Below are 25397 nucleotides of genomic sequence, written 5' to 3'. Positions count from 1 at the left end.
TTCACAAGCAGTTGTAGCTTGAATGAAGAGATTTTGGACGACCTTTTGATTAGCCTTCTCCTTTAGTGCTAGCCTTCATCATGGCTGAGTCTGCCCTTCACCTCCGGAGTGCCGACAGAAACTCAGTACGAAGACTTTGTATAATGGATGCTCAAGTATGTGTGGGTGTGTGGATTTGTATGTGTGAGAGCATATTTTTATACTATGGTCTACACCCACTGTTGGGCGCTGATGACGTCAGTGGGGATGTCATAGTAGGTAGTCCCTGCTATGCATGATGGAGTTTATGGTTTTCAACCTTGTGAGTGACTATCATGAGATTGAAACTGCACTATGTTGTGTTTTTAGAGGATGAGTTTGGGAATGTTCCTGGATTCATCTAGGTATATAGGCTGCTTGTGTGAATGAGCTGATGCAAGAAGCTGCTACCAAGAAAGGCACTTGCAAAGCTGTAGAGGGTACTTTTGGAGCCTGGAGCAGTCCCTACTGCACTTGACAATCGCATAGAACAGGTTGGAGGCTATGGCTGAGCAGGCTTGAACTGTGTGCTGGGGTTAAAGCAATGAGCAGAGCGGGATTGTGGAGCAGTCAAGCAGTGCGGGATCAAAGCAGGGGGCAAAACGTTGAGCAAGGTGGAGCAAAGCTGGGGTTAGATGCAGAGCAGAGCACGACTGTAAGGGGTAATGCAACATGGGTATGTGGGGTATGCAGCGTGGAAAAGAGCGTGACTGTGGAGGGGTAATGCAGCGTGGGAATGGCAGGGTATGCAGCGTGGAATAGAGTGGTACAAGATGGGGTATTCAGCATGAAATAGAGTAGAATAGAGTGGGGCAATGCAGCAGGCACTGGTGTGGAGCAGGTGCAGAGCAAGGCAGGGAATAATGTGAAACAATGAGGGGGGCAATGGTGTGAACAAGAGTGTGGAGCTGGGTGGACCTGTGGGGGGTGGAACATGGTGAAGTTTAGTGCGGAGCTGAGAGGGAGGTGTAAAGAGGCTAGGGGCTGGGAGAGGGAGGGGGTTGGGGCTGGGAGAGGGAGGTTGGGGCCTGGGAGAGGGAGGCGGGGGGCTGAGATGAGGCCTGAGGGGAGGGCTGAGAGTGGAAGGCTAGAGGTGAGGGCTGATAGAAGTGTGTGTGTGAGAGAGAGAGAGAGAGAGAGAGAGAGAGAGAGAGAGAGAGACCTTGGGGCTGAAAGGGGGAGCCGGGAGCTTCAGCAAAGGAGGGGGACATGGAGATTAGAGGATTTAGATGAATGTACTAGTCAAAGAAAGATAGGGTCATAAGCATAGTTAGGGGACACGGAAACAGAAATGTTTTGGGATTTTTGGGAGGGCTGAAAGGGGGAAACGCCACATCATCAAGGGGGAGGTTGGGTAGGAAAGGGGGTTTTGAGCTGAGCGTGCACAGATTTAGAATGCTACAGCCTACAGCAGCCTACCTGTAACTTAAAATACAGTGCATAATACATACCACAATCTACAAAATTACAACTTAGAATAATTCAAGAATCAAGATTGATCAATGATCATATCATTAATACGTTTGAACTTTGAAGATAGTATATACGCTTAGAACTTAGAAGTAAGAGCAGCGAGTAATGAATCTCAAATCTGAAATCAATGAGAACGGCTAAATAGTAAAGATTGACAAGTTACAGAATGCCAATATATGGTTCAAACTTCATATATCGAAAGTACACAACCCAAAAAGCCTAGGCTGTAAGCCTTAAGGCCAGCTGCTGCATCAATGATGATATCAAAATCTAGAATCCACATTCCAGATAGCTCAAGCCTCAACTTGAACCTCCTCCTCCTCCTCATCGCTGCCTCTGGCCCCCCCTCCTTCTCCTCCTCATCAGTAAGAGTGTCATCAGGCTTAGCTGCCTCTGCCTCCTCCTCCTCCTCCTCCTCCTCCTCCTCATCATCATCATCAGTAAGAGTGTCATCAGGCTTATGGAAACCAATATCCTTGTCATGTTTGTACTCCTGTCTCATCTTGTTAAGCAAATGCAAGTTTACATTAACAAAGACAAGATCATTCGCCCTTTGTGCTTTGAGACGGTTCCTCTTCTTTGTATGGATGTGGGCAAAGCTGCTCCACATTGGCTAAGAATCCGAATGGCAAGCAATGGTAGCTTAGGGGAATCAGCTCCATAGTCTTCCCACTGTGTAAGAGACCCAACTCGAAATCTAAAATTGCAAAGCTCATAAAATCTGAAAATTATGAGTTGCTATATAGTCAAATCTGAAAATTGAAATGAGTTAAGATTATCTGTCATGCTGGGCATCTGGCCATCCAAATATGCCCTCTTTATTGTGATAACTGACTGCTGGTCCTGCACTTTTTGCCGAGCATCCGGAGTTGGCCATCTTTCGAAGAGTGAGGTGCCAACCTTTTCAGTAAAAACACTATCGGCTTACACAAAGCATACAAGTGTGATGCATTAGTCCAAAAGTCATCGCTGCCTATGCACAAGTCATAGACCAACATTCCAAAGGGCTTGCATTTAGAATTGGGCTATGCATCCCACTCTTGGCTTGCCACAACTTGCTTAAGTGCAAGTCTCATTTCATGAGTCTTTGAAGCATCAAATAATTGTATGCAAACCTTGTCTCCGCATACTTCAAAAGCTCCTTGCTTGCAAACTTCCGGTACAAAGAAAGAGAAAAATGATGGCGTGTAATAAACACAACTATCTCTCTTCCACTGTCATCAACAATTTTTACCCATGGCAATTTCCTTTGTCTTTCAACAAATTATTTAAAAAATGAGCAACACAATAACTCCACTGAATATGAGGGTTACCTTTGCTCCAATAATGCACCTGCAGCCTTGTTGGTATTTTCACCATCTAAAACAAGCTGCGCAACATTGGATGGGCCCACATATTGCACTGCATCTCCCACATCTGCATGCCCTCAAGTGAGCGACTTCGCACATTACTCCAACCATCTGCAACCATTTCTCATTCATAGGCTGAATGGCTTCATTAATTGCTTTCACCTCATCCTCTAGAAGCTTCCCCCTTAATGCATCAAAAGTGCAAGGGTATATGTGGGGCCAAATGCTGTAATTTCAGGCACAATCTCCTTGAAATAAGCAGATCGTGCAACATTGAAACAAATACCATTCGAGGAAAAAAAGCAGGCCATGGTTGCATCTACGTGTGCCTTCCTTTGTGGATGCCATGCTGTGTAGATGATGCTTTGCCTTCGTGCATATGGGAGAGGTGAAGGAGATGCACTAGGAGTAGACACTGTAGCTCCAAGAACATGTGCACTCCTAGAAGAAGAAATTGTACTAGCAGCAAGAGAGGGAAGAGGAGTCCTTTTTGCAATAGCCACATGAGAGATTGAAGTAGCTTCTCCACTAAAGGATGCAGTAGTCTTTGGTCTCTTCGTGGGAGGAAAGGCCTCTACTTCTCATGCCAACCTTGCTTTCTTTGTCTCGGAGACTACATTGCGTGTCGTAATTCCCTCTCCCTTGGTGCAAAGAAGATGGGCCTTTCACCCTATCACGGATCCCACCTCTTTTCAATCCACACCACTTGCACATGAACTTGCGAGCGCTTCTGTTGGTGGTGTCGTAGGAACCCCGCAGATCAGCTTGACTCCACCAAAAATCTGCTTGGGTGAACTTTGCCTCGGGATGAGGTTCAGGGATATGACTTCTTGAAGCCATGGAACCTTGAAAGAGGGCTGAAACTGGAAAGAGGGCTGAAGGGCTGAAATTTGAACAAAGGGGTCTAAAAGAGGATGGAAGAAAGCGCTGAAAGAGGGGGCTGAAGGAGGGTTGAAACAAGGCTGAAAGAGACGGCGGAACGAGTGGAAGCTGAGCTATGAAAGAGGGCTGAAGGGGAGTGGATGATGAAGGACAGCCTGCAGGAGAGAGGACTCCAAAGGAGTGAGTGGGTCTCAAGGAGGGCTGGAAAACCCTCAGGAGTGCAAGAGTATGAGGCTGAAGGAGTGGATGGAGTGGCTGCAAGTGGAGGCAAAATCGCACCTCCAAACAGTAAAAGAAAGAGCCGGTGGAAATCGTGAATTAGGGGAGGGGGTATGTTACCTGGAGCAGCCTGTTTCAGCCCATTGAAATGCATTTCAGCCTGTCCTGATACACTGTTTCAGGGGTCTGAAACGTTTCAGCTCTGAAGTGGTGTTTCGGGCCCTTCATAAAACAGTGTTTTAGGGCAGGCGGGGCCTTGAAACATGTTTCAGCATAATTGTGGTCATAAGTGCAGTTTGTATGTGAGAGAGAGAGAGAGAGAGAGAGAGAGAGAGAGAGAGAGAGATGTACTACCATCTTTAGGCGGCCTCGTGGGTCTATGAGACAAGTACAATCCAAGAATAACTCATACAAGCCACTGTGGGGTGAAGCAGAGGGCTCGCTAAGGCCGTTTGCTGAGTACTATGCTAAACTAAAATTAAAACTCGAAACTCGAAACTAGTACTCAATCTCAGAGTCAAAATCCATAGCCAAGTGCGATGGTGGCTATCTTATGATCTACGAAAATATCTCATATCTGTGTTTGTCCGGTCGTCTCTCGTTGTGGCAGGGGATGCAGTCTAAGTGATCTCTGTATTTGATGAGCCACATTGAGAGTGATGCCTCTGCTTGGGCGGTCTCCTCCAAAGTAGAGCTGTGATGGGCTGAACCTATCATGCATGCTTTGATCTGCATCTGATCGTGCGTTGTCCTAGTATCTCTGGCTGCGTCTCATCCCATTGACCCATGCAGCCCTCATATCAATCTCCTTACGATATGTCCAAGGGCAGACTTGAATTTAAAGAAATTTGTGACGTGTTGTTGAGCTCGATCCATGACTGTCTACCGTGGCATTGTCCCCTCCTGCTGTCAGATTTGATCTGCAATCTCGTGTGAGGAGAGCTAAGATAGGCTGGACCTCCATTGTGCGTGCTTTGGTGTCATGGGCATCCACAAGCCCGTGGCCATGGTAGCTGGGGCCAACGTAGGCATCCATACAGCCATGCAGGCAGCCTTGCGCAGTCAACAATCAGCACACAGTCAACAGACAGTCAATGCCATGCCATTGCATGTCAAAAAACAAAGAGTTGACTTTTTTGTCAAAAGTCGACACGCTGACTTTTTGGTTGACGTTGATTTCTTGATTGACTTGGTCAACAATCGGCGTTGACCAGCCGACCAAGGTCAACAGTCGGTGTTGACCAAGTCGGCCAGGCTGAGCCTATCAGCTATAAAAGGGCAGCCTTTGGCTCTCATTCTTCATCCCATAGTTGGGCACTTTTCCTAAGAATAGCAGCAGCAAGGCCTCCCCGCAGCAGCAGACCAGCATGGTAGCCTCAGCCTCTTCAGGGATCTAGTGAGGATTCACCTCCTCTAGTTAGTCTAGTCTTTCCAATTTTGCAGTGAGGGTTTCAGCCCCTTCATACAGTTGTATTGAGCCCTTTGGGCATTCATTATTCAGTTGTATCTATTTCCTTTCGTAGGTTCACTATATTCTCTCCATAGTTGCATCCGTACGCGTACGGACCTTTTTTCGTGCGGATTCCGTACGGCCGTACGTACGGACGTCTGTACCGATTTTCGTGACTGGGGGGGATCGGGATCCGTACCTTATAGTTTGATTTGGCTCCTATTTTCTAATCCGTACGATGGCTTTGTGAAGGCTCATGAATCCCAAGAAAGGTCGTACGCCCATGACCGACTCTCCCGCTTGCACACTGACCTTGCTGCCTCAAGAGCCTATTTAGGCAGCCGTTTGCCCTCTTCTTCAGCACCTTGCTGCCCTCTATTTAGGCAGCCCTTTGCCCTTTTCTTCAGCACCTTGCTGCCCTCTATTTTATAGGGTCCTCTTCCTCAACAGATGTAGGTGGCTCCAGAGTGAGTCCTATGAGCTACGCTAAGGAGACACGGAGACGGTGAATCATTATGCCAATAAGTTCACTCAGGTGTTTATACAGTTGCAGTTGGAGGACAATTAGAAGTTGAGCAAATTTCTCTGTGGGCTGTGTATAGACATCGAGTGGTATGTCAGAATTTTCAAGCCATGTGATTATGAGTGTGCTAACGAGCTTGCTCAGAACTTGATCTCATGCACAAGGGTCAAGGATCCAAGCAACAGTAAGAAGTCCTAAGATTCCATGCTAGGAGATGGTGGGAATGGGCAGCAGAAGAAGAGTTAGATGGTGAAGGACGACGGCGGCTATGGCGGGTACTTGGATACACCGACACAAGCACTCTATGCCAAGGAGAACCGATGCTTCCATTGTCATGTGTCGGGCCATAATAAGAAAGATTGCCTGTATTACCAGAAGCTTCTAACAGGAGCTGCGTCAAGTGGTTCAGTAAATGCTTCAAAAACCTCAGTAGTCATTGAGGAGCTTGATGAACATCAAACTATAGGGACAACCTCAATAGTCATCCAGGAGCTTGAAGCTCAGTAGAAAAGGAAGCCTCGTCAATTTCCCAATATGTTTCAGTTTCATGGACAAGTCGGTGGTTAGAAGGTCCTTATCTTGGCAGATTCAGGTAGTTTTGAGGACATCATCTCCATCAAAGCAGCTGAGAAGGCTAGGTTGCCTCTTACGCCAATAGAACCAATGACCTTGGAATGATGCATTTCTAGGGCAGCAGATAGAGAGCAACACGCAGGTAGCTTCAGCCACTTTAAAGATCTCAGGGTGGGTACACAGTCGGCCACTCAGGGTCGTACGTACTAAGACAGCGGATGTCATCTTGGGAACTCGATGGTGGCACCAGTTCGAAGTCCGACCAGAATACCAGCACCAAGGCTTGGATGTCAAGATCCCAGGCCATGGGTCGAAGTTCATCTATTGGATTAAGGGTGTTCTGCCTTGACCTTTAAAATTAGTCATTTATGGGGTTCGAGACTGGCTCCATCAAGACACAGTCGTACAGTAGGATATAGAATTACAGCAGGCAACAGGGTTACAACAAGACCAAGATGCCTCTCTCAAACCCAATCTTCCTCCATCCCTATCACCTATATGCATCAAGGAAAACCATGTGAAGCATCATTTTGTAGCATTAACCCATAGTCAATATCCTTACCAGACGTTAGAACCAGATCCGGGAATCCAATTCCTACAGATCAGGCTTCATGAACTAAGAGGTCACCTCCGGATTCATGAACCGGGCATTCATGATTTATCAAAAGACAATCACCTTGGTCAGCACGATGGGAGGCTCCTTTCATACCCTGGTTCAAGTTTTAGCAGAAGGAGATGTCACAGGCATCCACAAGCTTGTGGCCATGCTAGGTGGTGCCAATGTAGGCAGCCAGGTCAACTGCCACACGCAGGCATCTGTACAGCAATATAGGCAGCCTTGCTCAGTCAACAATTAGCACACAGTCAACAGACAATCAATGCCACATCATCGTAGGTTGTCTTTTTGGTCAAAAGTCAACGTGTTGACTTTTTGACTAACTTGGTCAACGTTCGGCGTTGATCAAGTCAGCCAGGCTGACCTTACAGCTATAAAAGAGCAGCCTTTGGCCCTCGTTCTTCATCTCGCAGTTGGGCACTTTAGCCCTCAGAATAGCAGTAGCAAGGCCTCTCGCAGTAGACCAGCAGGGTAGCCTTAGCCTCTTTAGGGATCTAGTGAGGATTCACCTCCTCTAGGTAGTCTAGTCTTTTCAGTTTGCAGTGAGGATTTCAGCCCCTTCATACAGTTGTATTTAGCTCTTTGGGCATTCAATATTATGTTGTATCTATTTCCTCTTCGGAGGTTCACTACATTCTCTCCCTCTGATTCTCTTACTCAAATCCACAGCATCACTTTGTGTATTGAGTGCATCATCTTGTAGTTGCAGTTAGTATTGAGCAGGAGAGAGAGTGAGGATAGTCTATCTCACGGTATATGTGGTTAGTTGTATCGTATGTGGTCTTTGTGTCTTTGGCTCTGCAGCTCCGCATTGTCTCTTCTCGTTGATCCACCTGCCCTCGTGTTGGCAATCTCCACACTATCCTGGAGTTGACTCAAATGCGTAGGAGTTCGTGACACGTAGTTGTGCTCGATCTATCTCAATTCCTGTGGTGCTACCATCTCTTGTTTCTACTTGGTCTACCTCAGTAGGGTCTCTTTGCGCAGCCGCATCACAAACATCAAGAAGCGGTCATCGCAGACTTGGTCATGGATTTGGATTATTCGAGAGAGTGGTCCAATATTGTGTCCCTCTGAAAGAGGTGGAATGTGCAGGTACATAGGAAGTGTTTCTTTTTCTCCACCTCCTCCAGTGTACATAGCCTCTACATCCACTGCTCTCTAGGTGTGCTTGTAGCTCTCCTTGCAGTAATCCTCAGTTGATGGGATGAGACCCGCATCTATCCAATGGCAATCCTCAAAGTACATGAAACTCCTCTTTTCTCTTTGTACTGGAGACTCCATCCTTTGATACTCTCAAGAAGTGGTTGTGGTGGAACCGGATCTTGGTGGGGAGTTTCGCCCCCCCCCTTCCCTCCCAAGTTTGAGATGTAAAGAGCTGGAGGAGATTTAACCATATGATACGGTTGATCTCATCTCACGGGATCAACAAGGATGGTGCATCCAGGTTGAGCCGGATCCTGGTTCATCTGAATACCCTGACTAGCAAGCCATTTGAATATGCATGCATATCATGCTGTGCTGACCCCGCTCTCTACTAATCATCTGGATGACTCTAGTGCTAGCCTCGGTAGCCTCCAGCTAGGTAAGGCCCAAACCTTGTGAAGATATGCCATTGTGAAAGATAGCATCAATCTGGAGTGGTGTCATGACGAACTCTGCCTTTACAATTTCAGGAGGGGTGGGCTTACTGCGAATCATGCTAGACCCATAATCACCTGTAGCCTCTCGAATCTCCAATCTGTTGCCGAGAGATCACTCCTCAGAATGGTGCTGCAAACATGGCTGTTGGCCTCCCTCGGTATCAAACAGCTAGCCCTTTGCTGGAGGATCCTAGAAATGCGTCTGGAAGCATTGCCTCTCTAGTCGGACCAGAGCTTCCAGCTCGTGTGAGTCGTAACTTGGTTGCATGGATCATTATGAATAGTGGCCATTGCTAGGTAAGTGTAGACTTTACTCTCTACTAGCTCCCTTCGGTAAGTGAAGCTCTATCAATGAAGTATTGCATGTGACGTGTTGAAGATCATAACCTTGGTGTGATTGTCAAGTCTCTCTCCTTGCAAGACACCTCTAGGGCCTTTAGGTCTGAATATTACACTAGATCCCTATCCCGGAGATGGAAAATCGAGGACCAAGGAAGTGGTTGACACTTGGTTGCACAAGTGGCAAGTCCACTTCCAGTTTCACCCTTATCCTCATGAGAAGAAGATGCAACTTGCAGCAGGGTATTTATTAGGGAAGGCATTACTCTGGTGGAAGGAACTACGGCCGAAGCCCTTCACCAGAGTCGAATTTGATGAAGTCTTTAGGAAAGAATTTTTGAAGAAAGAGGAGGATTATGATATCATAGGCAAGATCTAGGCTCTCGATCTCGATATGTCCAAACTGAATTTGACTTTCGAAGTTTATCTTCAGAAGTTTCGTGATTTACAGACGAGAGCTACAAAGATGGACCTCGTCACCTTATTGGGCTTCTTTGTGGATGGTTGGCTTGACTCGTGTAAGCTTCATGTCAAGAACAACAAGTGTACCACTTTGCAAGAGGCCATGAATTATGTGCGCATCTATGATGATACTATGGCCAGCGCAAAGGGAACACTACTGCCGACTTGAGTGGGAAGAATAAGAGAAAGTTCTTCCAGTATCAACTGGTATAGGGGAGTCGAAGTCAGTTGACAAAGCTTCCAAGAAGAATTTGACCTAGACGAAGAATGGTCGAGCCTGTTTCCTATGCACCCTTAAGCTAAAGAAAGAAGCACGCTTTTTAATTTGTGAGGAGCGAGGCCGCACACAGAATGATTGTCCCAAGCGTAAGAAGCAGATGCAAGTGTCAGGACCAAAGCTCCATGCAAGTCAAGGAACCAAAGCTAAGGGAGCTAACCAAGCATCGATGACAGGTATTTCTGTAAATCTCATTATCTGCCCACTGTCTTGTAATTGCACTTTTAATAATTCGTTATCTGGCCCTCATGACCTTTTCCGAGCTTATGGAGAAGTAAGGGACCAAAGGGTTCACATTCTCTTTGACCCGAGCAGCTCTCATAATATTGTGAACTATAAATTTGTGCAGAAGATGGGGCTGTCTAGGCTGTCCACGACACCTAGCAATCACACCTACGAGGTGCAGCGTCCAGTTGGGAAGTAGTTTTGGGATCGTAAGGAAACTTTCTGTCCGGATTTAAGACTACACAGCTACTCTTATGTGCTATGTTATGCACTTGGAAGATATAGACTTGTTAATCGGAATAGAGTGGTTTAAAACCCACGATATTCGGATTGGATTGAAAGACCATACACTCTCTTTTTTGGACAACATTCAATTTTATATTCATTGTGATGATATTCCATCTTCTCAGGGGCCTATTATATCTGCGATGCAGCTTCGGAATATATATTAAACACTTCTCATTATGGTGTGTATCAGTGTGTTTTGATTTCGCTTTTCTCATTTGTTGTCTCAGTTAATAACACAAATGATTTAAGTGTGTTTGAACATTGAGAATTGAGAACATTGTTAGATGATTTCATTGATGTATTCCGTGCATAATTTTTTGGAGGAGATCATCATTTAGTACTTGGGGCTCAACCTATTAGTATTCCACCTTATAGGATGCGCTAACTCGAGGAGAACGAGTTAGCTTTACAGCTTCTAGACTATCTTAACATGGGTTATATTCGCCTAAGTAAATCACCCTGGGGTGCACCTATCCTTTTAAGAAAGAAGAAAGATGGGTCGTGGAGGATGTGTGTAGATTACAAACGATTGAATAAAGTGACAATTAAGAATAAATACTCTCTTCCTTGTTCAGATGATTTGATAGACCGCTTAGCTGGAGCGAAGTAATTCACTAAGATTGATTTGTGTATGGGTTACGATCAAATCCGTATCTATGCTGAACACATAGATAGAACCGCTTTTCGTACTAGGTATGGCCAATATGAGTTTCTCGTATTGCCTTTTGGTTTGACGAAATGCTCCTGCTACCTTCCAACAAACGTTGAACGATTTGTTCAGAGATAATTTGGGCAAATTCGTTGTCGTGTTCTTAGATGACATCTTGATACATAGCGAATTGTGATTGGACACTTTCGGATTGTCTTAGTTCTTATAAGACAGCATAAGCTGTATGCCAAGATGAGTAAATATGACTTCTTTATGGAGGAGATCATTTACTTAGGACACAAGATTTCTTCCGAAGGTATCATCATTGATCTAGATCGTATCCAAAAGGTTTTGGAATGGCCCATCCCTCAGACAGTGAATCAAGTAAGATTGAAACTGCACTATGTTGTGTTTTTAGAGGATGAGTTTGGGAATGTTGTTGGATTCATCTAGGTATATGCTTCTGCCGTATTAGCGGACATGCAAATTTCACCTTGTGAAGTTTTCGTCCAAGTTGTGGCCTGCTAGTATTGTGATAATTCTTTCTATCTTAAATGGTGCATTGCCCTATCAGCTAGATTTAGATTTAGATGCTCGTTGGGGAGAGACTAAAATGAAAACGTTTATAGACTTCACAAGCAGTTGTAGCTTGAATGAAGAGATTTTGGACACATTTTGATTAGCCTTCTCCTTTAGTGCTAGCCTTCGTCATGGCTGAGTCTGCCCTTCACCTCCGGAGTGCCGACAGAAACTCAGTACGAAGACTTTGTATAAATGGATGCTCAAGTATGTGTGGGTGTGTGGATTTGTATGTGTGAGAGCATATTTTTATACTATGGTCTACACCCACTGTTGGGTGCTGATGACGTCAGTGGGAATGTGATAGTAGCTAGTCCTTGCTATGCATGATGGAGTTTATGGTTTTCAACCTTGTGAGTGACTATCATGAGATTGAAACTGCACTATGTTGTGTTTTTAGAGGATGAGTTTGGGAATGTTCCTGGATTCATCTAGGTATACGTGCTGCTCTCCTTGTCTCAATCCTGAGCTGAAAAATGAAATCCAGTGTATGTGAGATTCCTATGTCCTCGAGATACTGGGGTATGATGATGAATCCCTCCTTTGAGGCGCTCAGAAAGTGGTCGTGATAGAATTGGATCTTGGTGGGGAGTTCTTGATCTCCCCCCAAGTCTGAGACGTGTGGAGCTAGAGGAGATCTTTTGGCATGATACGGGTAATCTCATATCGTGGGATCGACTCAGGGGGTGCATTCATATTGTACTGAAAGGGAGGGGGCCCGTCCATTTGAATTCTGTGTGTGGCAAATCATGTGGATATACATGCATACCATGTGTCCGCCCTGTAGTACCATGTTGTCTCTCCTCGATGATCCATGTTGCTCACGTGTCTGCTAACTCCTCCTCCACCTCCTTGTGGCTTGGAACGGACTTGAATGTACAGGAATCCGTGACATGTTACTATGGTTGGTTTGCTTCAGTCTCCTGTGGTGCTTCAGTCTTGTGTGGTGTATAGAAATCCGTGACATATCGATGTTGTCGGTTTGCTTCAGCCTCCATGTGGCCGCCCCGCAATACCATGTTGGCTCTCGTCGATGATCCATGCTGCTCGCATGTATGCTAACTACTACCCCCTGTGGCTTGGAAGAGACTGGAATGTATGGAAATCTGTGACCTGTGGCTGTGGTCGGTTTGCTTTAGTCTTGGTGCTCTCTGTGCTTGTTGCTGTTTGATCTGTCGTAGTAGTGTCTCTCTGTGCTGTTGCATCTCGATTAGGTGGAGCTCAATACAGACCTGATCATGGAAATGGATCAGGCGGGGGAGTGGGCCAAAGCCATGCCCCTCTTGAAAGAGGCAATGATAGTGTCCCCGGATCGCACAGTAGGTTGGGCAGACACACATGATGTGCTTCTTCGTCTAGACCGTCTCAAGTGTGCGTATCGTGCAGATTCGCAGTCACGAGGTATAAATGAAGCTCTCCTTGCGTCGATCCCTAGTTGGGTGATGAGGCCCGCGTCTGCCCAATGGCAATTTTCAGTGCATGTGAGACTCCTATCCTCGAGCTACTAGGGTCTTATGATGAGTCCAGCCTCTGATACTCTCAGGAAACGATAATGATAAAATTGGATCTTGGTGGGGAACTCCTGCTCCTTCCCCAAGTCCGAGATGCATAAAGCTGGAAGAGGTTTAAGCATATGATACATTAATCTCATCTCGAGGGATCGAGTCGGGCGGTGCATCCATGCTGTACTAGAAGGGGGGCATCTGGTCCATTTGGATACCGTGTCTGGCATGTGGATATGCATGCATATCATGTTGAGAGAGAGAGAGAGAGAGAGAGAGAGAGAGAGAGAGAGAGAGAGAGAGAGAGAGAGAGAGAGAGAGAGAGAGAGAGATTATTTTAAAGTCTTCGGAAGATTGATGGGTCTATGAGATTGTGAAAAACCTGATACAATGAGCTGTGATAGTGGAGCTACTAAATGAGCATCCACACCAATGCAAAATGCAAAAAATGCAAAATGGAAGTACTAAGTCCCAAGTACAACATAGTCATGTCGATAATTGACTATGTATCAATCTCATCATCATCATCATCATCAACATCATCATCAGCATGAGAAAGAGAGAGAGAGAGAGAGAGAGAGAGAGAGAGAGAGAGAGTCATTAAAGCGGGCATCCACATCGAAGGCTTATGTTTGAGAGGAGAAGGGGAGGGGGTACTAATTGTGCTACTCCAGCAGCTTGCAGCGGGAAGGTAATACATTGAAGTGCTCTCGTTAATAGTTATGCGTGATAGCTGTGCATGTTGGGGAATATATGCTAGGTGGTGTAGATTTTTGTTTGGGGGTGGAGGGTGTGTGTGTGAAGGAGGGTTGGGAGGGTGGCTAGATAATAGATGAGGAGTAGAGAATTGAGCGAGTTTGATCATGGGCTAAATGTAAGGGCTTACATTCAAGAGACTTGCTGTTGTAAGAAGAGTTTTCTTTTGGTTTATTATAGTATGCTTTGAAGATATTCTTGCTAGATAATTTTTCTTGGCATCTCATAAAGATGGAAGATATTCATGAAGAGGAATGCAGCTACTTCAGAAGGGGTTTTGTTATGTATGAATCACATAAATGCATAGTCACAATGAAACGCGTTTCATTGAATTTGAAACGTTTCGAAACGTGCAGCACGTTTCGAAACGTTTCATGTTCAATGAAACGTGGCTAGGGTAAGCTTAGATAAAAGTTTGCAAGGCCAAATCTCCCGTACGGCGGCGACGCGGCGTGCATGTGCAAGTGACAGCCTTGCTCTTCGTCGTTCGATTACTTGCAAATCCAAGCCCACGAGCCTCGGCCCTCGACTAGGGGCTTTTTGACGACAGTCACGACACCTGCAGGCTAGGGGCTTTTTGACGACAGTCACGACACCTACAGGCTGCGCCGCTAGCTAGCTGCTATCTCCAAGCGCCTTGGCCCCTACGCAAGGCTCAAGTGCCCTGGCCCCTACGCAATACATGCACACTGCAAGCTAGCAAGCAAGTACCATGGTCCACGAGCAGCAATCGATATCTAGATTCTACTCCAACGCCTTTGAACGACGAACAGGTCCCAGGAGCGCCCAAGTGCATCGTGGACGCAGGTACGTTAGCTGTACATGCATGACGATAGTAGGCTGTAGCCCCTTTTGTTCGTTGCGTTGGAGCGTGGCAAGTAGATTGCTGCATGCATGATGCTGCTAATTGCAAGCTAGCTAGCTATTAGCTAGCTGCTGTGAGCAATGAGCATTGGAAGCAGTTGGCTGGTCATGTTCATTAGTATATACTATACGTAATACGTATTACTAACTACTACATTCACGATTCACAATACAAAATTTATTGTAATTTGTCTTGCAAGCTTGAAGCAACAAATAATCAAAGGGATTATTGGTTGTCTCGCAGGTCAAAGACTCGCAGTGTCAGAGGGCTACAGAGTAACCTGTAAACCAGTTCCAACTTCCAAGGACTTAGGATAGTATAGCTTAGAGATGGGGCGAGCAAAGGACATTGTTTGGGAGCAAGTGCATGTGGAGCAACAGTATGGTGCTTCGGGTTCGAAACAATGGAAGTGTAAGCATTGTGGTGGCTCATTTTGTGGTAGTGCACCTCGTGTAAGGGCACATCTTCTTGGTATCACTGGAAAGGGTGTGAATCCATGTGTAGGAGAAGTTCTAGATGATGTAATTCTTTCCTTGGGAGGCACACCAAGTGGCCCGTCAAAGAGGGCACGAGTTGAGGCCTCATCAACACTAGTACGTCCTGGATCTCCTCCCAGGAGTCCCGTTCTATCTGTGAGATCTGGACCCCCTCCTCCACTTTCACCACCTACACAAGGGGCTTCTTTTTCTATTGGTAGTGCTTCCACTAGACGGGCATCAATGCGAGTTGTGAAGCCTCCAAGGTTTCCAAATTCAACCAGGTTACCACCCAGGCCAGGGACTTTACGAGCCAATTGGGTCACAACTTTGCTTGCATCTGCTCGTCGGGCAACTCGCAAGCTCTTTTATGAGTGTGACCTTTCCTTTAACCTTGCTCATACTCCAGCTTTTCAGGAGTTCGTTCAGGCAGTGGCCGAGGCTGGCCCTTCATTTAGGGCTCCATCTTCAGAGACTTTACGCACTCAGGAGCTGAAAGCAGAGGTCTTGCAAGTTGAGAAGGAGCTGCAGCCTATTAAGGCATCATGGGCTAGATACGGGTGCTCCATTTCGTGTGATGGGTGGTCAGATACCAGGAGGCGCCCGCTCATTAACATTCTTGTATCATCTTGCGTGGGTACTATGTTTTTGAGATCCATAGATGCATCAAATGAATCTCATACAGGTGAGTACATTTACAGCCACATTAAGAAGGCAGTAGAGGATGTGGGGCCTCAGAATGTAGTATAGGTGGTTACAGATAATGCAAGTAACTGTCAGCGCATGGGTGCGCTACTTGAGAGTGACTATCCGCATATCTTTTGGACTCCCTGTGCTGCACACAGTTTGGATCTTCTTATAGAGGACATAGGGAAGCTTCCTTGGATTTCCTCGGTGGTTGACAAGGCACGGAGCATGGTGACTTTCTTGACAAGGAAGCATAGAGCCCTTGCAATTTTTCGGCAACATAGCTCCCATGAGATTCTGAAGCCCTCAAAGACCCGCTTTGCCTATCTCTTTATAGTCTTGTCACGCTTGGTAAAGGTGAAGCCTAACTTAAGGCGCATGGTAGTCAGTGAGGAATGGTTGAGCTGGGATAAGTCCAGCAAACCAAAGGCACGTGCCTTTGAGGACATTGTGTTTGATGGTGATTTTTGGCATGCAGCTGAGGAGATTGTGGGGATTGTGCAGCCCCTTTTCAGTACCCTTCGACTTGTTGATAGAGAAGGATGCACAATTGGACTCGTGTATGAGTTCATGGAGAAGGTTGGAGAGGCATTGAAAGGGTGCACATGGCTTGATGCAACAAGGTAAATGCAAATGAAGAATCTTGACTTTTCAATTCACTGTTGGCTGCAATTAATTTTCTTATTTGCAGCTTTAAGGAATTGCATGTATGATGTTACATTTGTATTTAGAATCTAGAATCTAGATTCTAGGTTTGCAGCAACCTAAATATATTTCATTTGCACCCTACAGAGAGCAAGAGATTATGGCCTTGTGGGAAAAAAGATGGACATGGTTCCATAGGCCTATTCATGCAGTAGCACACATTTTGCATCCTCTATGGAGGAGGGAGGACCAATCGGATGATGCTGAGTTGACTGCAGGGTGGACAGGTTTCCTTGAACGTGCATATCAAGATGCAATATTGCAAGATGCTTTGGAGGACCAACTCCTCTCATTTAGGAACTCCTTTGGGGAGTTTGGATCAGCTCGTGCATGTCTCCGTGATGGTCAGTTGAGGCCTGTTACTTGGTGGGAGAAGTATGGTCGGGGCACGCCGGAGTTGAAGCGCTTTGCCCTCCGAGTCCTTTCACAAGATTGCTCATCTAGCGCCTGTGAAAGGAATTGGAGTGTGTTCTCACTTATACACACTAAAAAAAGGAATAGACTAGGCACTGGACAACTTGACAGGTAATTCATAATTTTGTGTGTGAGCACTCCGGCCTCGGCATATCTATTTTCTTTTATATGCACTCAGCACACAGCTCATTATTAGCATTTGAATTATAGTTATGCTACAACCTACATGTATTTACTGTTAATTCATGTGGTGTATGGTAGGCTTGTATATGTCCATGCCAATCTACGACTTATTCGACGAATGAAGACCATTGAAGGTCCACAGGAGGTGGATCCTGATAAGATACGTGTGCAAGTCCCTGAGGATGAAATGCTTCATCCTATGCATGAGGATGATGATGCATATGCATTCATTGCTGAGGAGCGGGCATCGTTGGCACGTGCCACACGATCTCAAGCAGGCAGACGAGCAGGGAGAACAGAACCAACTTTAATAGCAGCGGCTCCATAAGAACAGGAGACCTCATCATCAGAAGAGGATTCATCCACTTCTGCAGATTCTGATAGTGATGATGGGGAGAAGGAGGAGGAGGGGGCTGAGGGCCAGGGAGAAGATGCCCAAGCACCTACAGATCTTGATTCTTGCTGATTAACTTGCTACTTTCTTTCAGATTTCAGTAGAGTTTGAACTTTAGTTTTGTTTGAAATTTAAAGTTGATGCCTTCACTCTTGACTCTTGAGTTATGTAATCTAGGTTCTAGTCTATAGACTAGCAGACTATTTACAAGAGTGAAACTGAGAACTTGATTTATGTCCAGACTCCATGGTTGTGATTCCTGAACTTGTGAAAACTGAAATATGATAAAGTTTAAGGCTTGAGCTTGTAAATTGTAATCTGAAATCTGATTTTTTGTGACCTATCTAGATTCTAGTATCTACTCAACTGAAATCTAATTTCTAAAATTTAAAGGCTTAATTGAGCTTTGTAATCTACACTCTATTCTAATTTCTAGCATTGGCCATTATAGGCTTGTTGATAAAGTTGAAGGCTTGATTGAGCTTTCTAATCTGGAGTCTATAATCTATTCTACCATTGGCCATTATAGGCTTTCTGTCAAGTCTTGACTCTTTTTCTATGTTTTTAGCTAGTTTTGCACAGTTTTGGCATACTATGTATACATGCTTAAAATTTATATTTTTTGGACCCAAAAAATACAATTTGGTTTTTTGAAACTTCACCTAGTATTTTGAAACGTTTTGAAACGTTTCAACGTTCTGAAACGTTTCATTGAACTATGCATAAATGCAATGGAACCACCTATAGTCATAGAAAGTAAAGTGGGACTAGAGAAAAGGGTCATTCCTACATTGACAAGCGTTTGAGAAGGCTTGGTTACGTCACATCTCGATCTCATAAGGTGTGCATGAATGATTTAATCATTATGCACACCATCAGTGGAGATTTATGAATTGATTCACATATCCTTATATTGACACCTATTGTAAGCAAATTTAAAGGATGTATAAATGAAAAGGTCTTATGCGGCCATGTATGAATTGAAGTCTATTACAATCCATCTCATTGAAAAATTTTCATGTGCTCCCATGTATGAAGAAGGGATTGTTAATCACAACTTTTACCCATTTCATGATTTTGTCTACAATGAGAGCTTAAAAGAAATAGTTTGAATTTCATTTCTTTCCTTTCAATATTAAAACTGCTAAAGAATAGCGGCATTATTGATGTGATGTATGAAAGATTAACATTGTTTTTTCATTTTTTCCAAATACTATTTTTTGACTTTTCTTGATTGTGGTGCAGCTCATCTAAATCATCTTTGGGAGCTTATCTACCAACAAAGATGTGGAAAAAAGAGAGCTTTTCTTATTGTAGGTGAGTAATCTAATCAGCTCTTGATTATCAATAAAATTGAAGTTCTCATTGCTAATTAAGAAGTATGTGCATGATTTAAACTGATTTTTAAGTTGAGATTTTTTTGATTGGAGAGATATGGATTTGGAATCTATTCAACTCCCATCTAGTTAATAGGCTCTTGTCACTCTACCCAAGATCTAGAGGTTACAACCATCGTAGAGCTTGATGAATACGTATGTATAGTGTCCCATTCCATTAGCAGATCACTTGAGGGGTTGCGTATTCACTTGGGACCATCACTGACCTTAGTAGAATCCAAGACTAGTCACAAGGTTAGATCAACTCCATTCTGAATTGTGAATCCATTCCAAATTCTGCAAAATCCAAGTAAATTTTCCCTTCTGCCCCTCCTTAAAAGGATATAAGTGGTGCCTTGACTTAAGAGTGAGAGGCAAAATGTTAGCCAAGACACATTCTCTTGATTTTGTCTATCTAGGCATACACTATCCAATTTGACATTAACTTTATGTCCACAATACAAGGTTCACCCTTACACTAAATAAGGGCTGCCCTGACGTGCATATCATTGGATACACAATGGTCTTTAGAGAGAGAGAGAGAGAGAGAGAGAGAGAGAGAGAGAGAGAGAGAGAGAGAGAGAGAGAGAACGGTATAGTAACGTCTGTAGGAGGCCTTGTGGGCCTATGAGACAAAGTACAAGTAACTCATACAAGCCGCTATGGGCTGAAGCAGAGGGCTCACTAATGCCCTTGCCGAATGCTAAAGTGCTAAGCTAGTAAACAAAATAGCAAAATAGCATCAGGTGCTAGAGCTAATGCTTCGGGTACACACACAGGCTCCATGTATCCAAGCATCATGGTGGCTCTTTGATGGGATGTGAAGAGCTCTCGTATCTATGTTTGTTGAGCTGTCTCTCGGGATGGCAGAGGGTGTGGTATCCTCGATCTCTGTATCTGATCGGCTATGTCAAGGGTGACGCCTCGTCTCTGGCAGTCTCCTCTAAGGAGGGTTGAGATAGACCAGACCTCAATCGTGTAGTGCTCTGGTCACTCTCTGTGCCCTATGTGGTATGTGCTCCTCCCGCTTGGCAGCATCGTGGCGGTGGCTTTCAGTGCTAATCCATGATGCCCTGATCTCATCTAGCTCCTCCTCCTCAGCCTCCCTTGGAGCTGGCTAAGATGCATAGAAGTCTGTTACATGTGTCTGTGCTCGGTCGATCTCTGTGACTTGTGGCATTATCCCTTGCTGCTCTCTGGTTTGTTGCATCAGTATATCTTTGTGTCGTCGCATCTCAATCCGATAGAGCCCAACATAAACCTGGTTGGGAAAATGGATCAGCCTTATAAGCGGATCAAAGCCATGCCCCTCTTGAGAGAGGCAGTGATGCCGTCTCCGGATCTCATAATAGACTAGGCAGACACATAGAAAGTGCTCCTCTGTCTCAACCTTCCTCATCGTGCATAGTCAGAAGATCCTCTGCTCTTTGGGTATGCGTGCAGCTCTCCCTGCCTCAATCCTGTGAAGAACTAGGTTTCTCAAGAATGCATATGTGTGCAATGCATTCAGAATTTGAATGCCAATTGGCCCTCCAATGGGGAAAGAGCGCCCTCGTGAGAATACTTGTTTCTCTTTCGACCTACATGCAAGGTGGAAGGAAGATGGTGGATGAATGCAAGGTGAATAGAAAGAAAAGAAAGAAATTTTATTAGAGTCTTCGGAAGACCGATGGGTCTATGAGACTGAAAGAAAACCTGATACAAATCACAGTAAGGGTGGAGCTACTGAAACGAGCATCATCACCCGTGCTGAATCCTAAGTCTGATCATACATAATCAAATACATCTGGATGTAACAATTAAAAGAAAAGGATTGGAGCGGAGCGGAATCCTCCGTATGTCATGTCGCCCTGGTTGGTGCATAGCCGGTGATGGGACGCTGGTGCTCGTCAAGGTGTCTCGATCTCCTAGACGAGGCTCGACGCAAGACCAGAGCCACCTAGGACCTAGACACAATGGAGGGTGATATTCTTCATTAATGTCCCTTGAGATCACTCAAGTTTCATCTTCCCATTTACTCCTACCCTTAGCCTATGACCCATGCATCTACCGTTCAATGCTCCTTAATGCACCCTTTCCTTCCTATTGCCCCTAGGACCTAGACACGTGTGTGCACATCTTTATTAATAAAATAAGTGTCGCATGTCCAAATTTGATGCCATCTGAAGCAGTGGCTCTAGCTCGACTAGTTCTATCTATTGAGATGATCCACCGCCATAACAATTCGGTTGGTATCCATCATAAATATAAATATATGTTACACCATTGGTGTATAATATATAAAAATGTTCTAATGTCTACTAATCGCGGATTAGTGATCCCTCTTGTCATGACGCTCCCTTTTGCTTGAATGGGAAGAAGTCCTCTTTTGGATCCTCTCGTCTCTTTCTCTTGCGTATGCTTTTCTCTTTTACTTCTGCATTTCATCTCCTCTTCATAATCTGCAAATAGTCTTCTCTTAGTACTTCTGAATCATAACTTAAACCTTATCTTCAAGTTCTGGTTCCTCCTGATGCTGAATATCTAAAATGTAGAAGTACCACTGTAGTGTCCCTTCAATATCTCTTCATGCTCAGAATCCTCTTCTGAATACCAAGTTGCTGAAATCTCTTTATAATAAGCTGCTCGATAAGCTGAAACGTATTCTCAACAAATTGATCAGTATCAAAACGACTCTCTTACCCAAAGGTTTCATTGAACTAGGTAGACCTTGGAAATAGATGATTTTGCGCTAGAAACTATAGATCATCAATCTCTTTTCCCAACTCTTCTATTTCAGCCCTATTCATCCTATAAGACGCTCTACATGGAGGAGAAAATTCTTTATTCTCTGTCCATACTCTGCAGTGAATATGCCTACTCTCTATTCAGTTCACACATCCATACAGCAGCGTTGGCTGAATGGATAGCATTTACTCTTGGTTCTATGTTCACCGTAGAGTCTTGGGATGAGGAGGTAGAAGCCTCACCCTCATGCTTGGATGCTTTGCCTTTCCCTTTTACAGAATTGGTCTTGGCAATTTTGGCTAATGCAGTAGGACATTTATGCCATGGATGCCCTACCTTATGTTTCTCACATCCGAAAAATTTACCTTCCTTAATTAGCTTTTTCTTCTCATCGTCAGTCATGGAAGGAAATGGTATCCATACAGGACGTGATTGGCTGTTAACATTTTGTACAATAGCTTTCTCTTTTCCTTTGTTGAAAGTTTACGAGGATTCAATTTTCTCTCATCAATCTTAGCCAATTTAGTGAGGTCTCTCAGCGTGGTTGGGTTGAACATTTCAACCTCATATCTCACTTTCGGGGTTAGGGCTGCTAAATACATCTTCCTTCTATCATCCTCACTTTTCTCAGGAAACTCTAAAGAGAGTTTCCAGAACCTGGCCGTAAAGTCGGCATTACTCTCGTTTCGAATTGTGAATCTTTCCCAATGGAAGGTTAATTCTTCTTCATGCCTCAGAGGCATGAAAGTGGCCTTAAGCTACTCTACAAACTTGGACCATTGAAGAATAGGCTCTTTTCCCGTTTGTAAAAAGGACCACCACATCAAAGCATCCTTTTGTAGATACGGTGTGGCAAGAGCAAGCTTCTCATGATCAGTCTTATCTTGATGGGCAAAATATAGCTCAGAACGGCGAATCCAATTAAGGATTTTATCCGCCTCTCTTGCTCCATCATATTTTGGGAATTCCATTCTCTCTCGGGGTTAGAATTTGGCTCTCTTTGCACGGGTACTTAAATCGTCGTTCCAAAATTCAATACTCTCTTAGTCCCTAGTTTTGTCATAATGGACTGTTCAATCATATGGCTAAGCTGAGAAACCAGCTTATCAAGGGGAGTCTCCTCTCTCCCTCTTGCACTTGGATTATAATCCATGTGTATGGGATTTTGAGTTAAAGGCGTTAACTCAGCACCTTGCTCTTGGATGGACTTGTTTCTCCCTTCATTTCTAAAGGAAAATTCCATACCAAGAGATTCTTGAATGAGAGATGAAGGTAATTCTATGCGTGGGTTATCATACTCAATATCTCATCTAAATTATGCTCTTCAAGAGGAGTGATGGTGTTCTCTCCCTATCTCCTTCTAGTAGTGGAGGAAAAAGGACAAGTTATTATTAAATATCCCTTCCCCTTCCATTCTTACCTTTTAGTAATACAAGAGAGAAAATGACCTGCTGTAATTTCAGAAAAGGGGTTTATCACAGCAAAAGCCAAGTGTTATAGAGTTGGTGGTACTTATCCGACTCCCGCTTCACTTGTGTCAAAAACCACTTAAAATGACCTCTTCTTCCTTCTCTTTTGGACTCTTCTTTTTGTATTTCTGCTGTAAACTGGTACGCTCTGTTTGGGCTACTTGTTTTGAGTGGATTGGAGCTTTAGACACCGTTATAGGGGATACTTGGTGGGTGGATTGCCTCCTTAAAATCTTGTTCCAATCCGACTTTTCATTAGGGAGAATGGGGGTGTCTCTCTTCCTCACGGTTTAAGGGTTTTAAGGGTCTATTCGCACGGGGAGTCACCCCGTCCAAAGACCACAATTTTTAGAGAAAGCCCTTACCTCAAGGGCTCGAAAATTCAAGGTTTGCAGGGTTTAGAAACCTCTTGCCTGCAAAACTCGGGATTTGCAGACGGTCTTGTGTCAGGGGCTTCAAATCTTAGGGTTTGCAGTAGGGCCAGGCAAAGCTTGTCTTGCCGTGCATATTTGCAGAGTCCCTTTCTGTCTGGGTGTCTAACATACCCGTGTACCTTCTCTTGTGCAGCCCTTCCTGCACGTGGCTTTGCTTGTACGGCTCCCTTCCGTGCACTCTTGTCCTATGTTGGGTTGGCTACTCGTGCCTTTGTCCCACATGCTTGTGCCCTCTATCCTCCTCGCTCCTTCTCTCTGTCTACCCGTTCTAGTCATGGATTGTCGCTGCTCTGATACCAAATATGAAGAACCAGGATTCTCAAGAATGCAAATGTGTGCATTGCATGCAAAATTTGAAGGTCAATTGGTGCTCCAACGGGGAAAGAGCGTGCTCGTGAGAGTACTTGTTTCTCTTTTCGACCTAATGCAAGGTGGAAGAAAGATGGCGGGTGAATGCAAGGTGAATAGAGAGAATGCTAATATCTTGCATTAATGTCCCTTGAGATCACTCAAGTTCCATCTTTTCATTTACACCTACCTTTAGCCTATGACCCATGCATCTACCATTCAGTGCTCCTTAATGCATCCTTCCCTTCTTATTGCCACTAGGATCTAGACACGTGTAAATAAGTGTCACATGTCCAAATTTGATGCCATTTGAAGTAGTGGCTCCAGCTTGACTAGTTTTATGATCCACCGCCATGACAATGTAGTCAATGTCCATCATAAATATAAATATATGTTACTACCATTGGTGTATAATTTATAATAATGTTCTAATGTCTACTAATCGCGGATTAGTGATTTCTCTTGTCATGACAAATCCTTAGCTGATGTGACGAAACTCGCAACTGGTCGATGGCAATCTCGAATGCATGTGAGACGCTCCTATCCTCAAGATACTAAGGTCTGATGACGAGACCATACTTTGAGACCCTCAAGAAGTGGTCATGGTAGAATTGGATCTTGGTGGGGAACTCCTTGTGTCCCCCCCAAGCCTGGGATGTATGAAGCCGGAGGAGGTCCTACAGTATGATACGGTTGATCTCATCTTGTGGTTTCAGCTCTGGGCGGTGCATCCATGCTATACTGAAAGGGGGGAAGTCTTTCCATTCGAATGCCATGGCTATCAAACCATGTGGACACCCATGCATACCATATTGTATCAACGCTGCTCTTTGTCAGTTGTCTGGGTGACTCTATTGCTAGCCTTGGTAACTTCATTGGAGTAGGGCCTAAACTTTGTGGAGGAATGTCACTGTCTGAAAGATGGCATCAACTTGGAGAGGGATCATGGCAAACTCTGCTTGTATGATGTGATGGGGACCGAGCGCTTACTCTGAATCATCCTAGATCCTATAGTCACGTGTAGCCTCTCAGATCTCTTCCACTTTGGCGTTGAAATGCCACTCTCTGAGAAAGGTCTTGCATACATGACAGTCGGTCTGACCAGGATGTCAAAAAACCCACGCTTCGTTGGGGGATCCTAGAAGTGTGCCTGGAAGAACTACCTCTCTAGTCGGGCTAGAGTACCTGGGAGTCGTGCTGTAAATGTATTGATCATCGTGAAGATTGGCCATGTGAACATTCCCTCCAAATACGTGTAGGGCTGCATTATCTCCACCAGCTCTCCTTGGTATGTGAAAGTATGTTGACGGAGCATTGCTCGTGAGGTGTTGAAAATCATAACCTTGGTTTTCTAAGGTTAACTATCAAGTCTCTCTCTCTACGGAACACCTCAAGAGCTTTTAGATGTTTCTGCAATCCCTTTGTTAAAGATGATATGAGGACAATGTCATCGGCGTACAACAATATGTGCACCATCAGGTTAGCCAGAAGTGAAC

At 44.7% G+C, this 25397-nt stretch overlaps 1 protein-coding gene and 1 pseudogene across 2 annotated transcripts in view; both read left to right on the top strand.

The window, feature by feature from the left end:
- FACE2 (farnesylated protein-converting enzyme 2) overlaps positions 1–25397 on the top strand; it is a 57124-nt gene that overhangs the window by 10997 nt on the left and 20730 nt on the right. Inside the window, exon 5 of one of the 2 annotated variants that reach the window (XM_087390477.1) lies at positions 18793–18864. In XM_087390477.1, the coding sequence (XP_087246603.1) occupies positions 18793–18864 (72 nt within the window). The remainder of the gene's footprint in view (positions 1–18792; positions 18865–25397) is intronic. The other variant, XM_087390478.1, reaches the window with a different exon arrangement.
- On the top strand, positions 15018–17481 carry LOC147890596 (uncharacterized; annotated as a pseudogene).

Source organism: Dipteris shenzhenensis, chromosome 19, assembly GCF_047967505.1.
Source record: "Dipteris shenzhenensis isolate YYH24624 ecotype China chromosome 19, Dip_SZ_1.0, whole genome shotgun sequence".
NCBI classification, from domain to species: domain Eukaryota; kingdom Viridiplantae; phylum Streptophyta; class Polypodiopsida; order Gleicheniales; family Dipteridaceae; genus Dipteris; species Dipteris shenzhenensis.
Note: the sequence above shows the minus strand (reverse complement) of the source record. Positions and strands in the feature narration are given on the sequence as shown.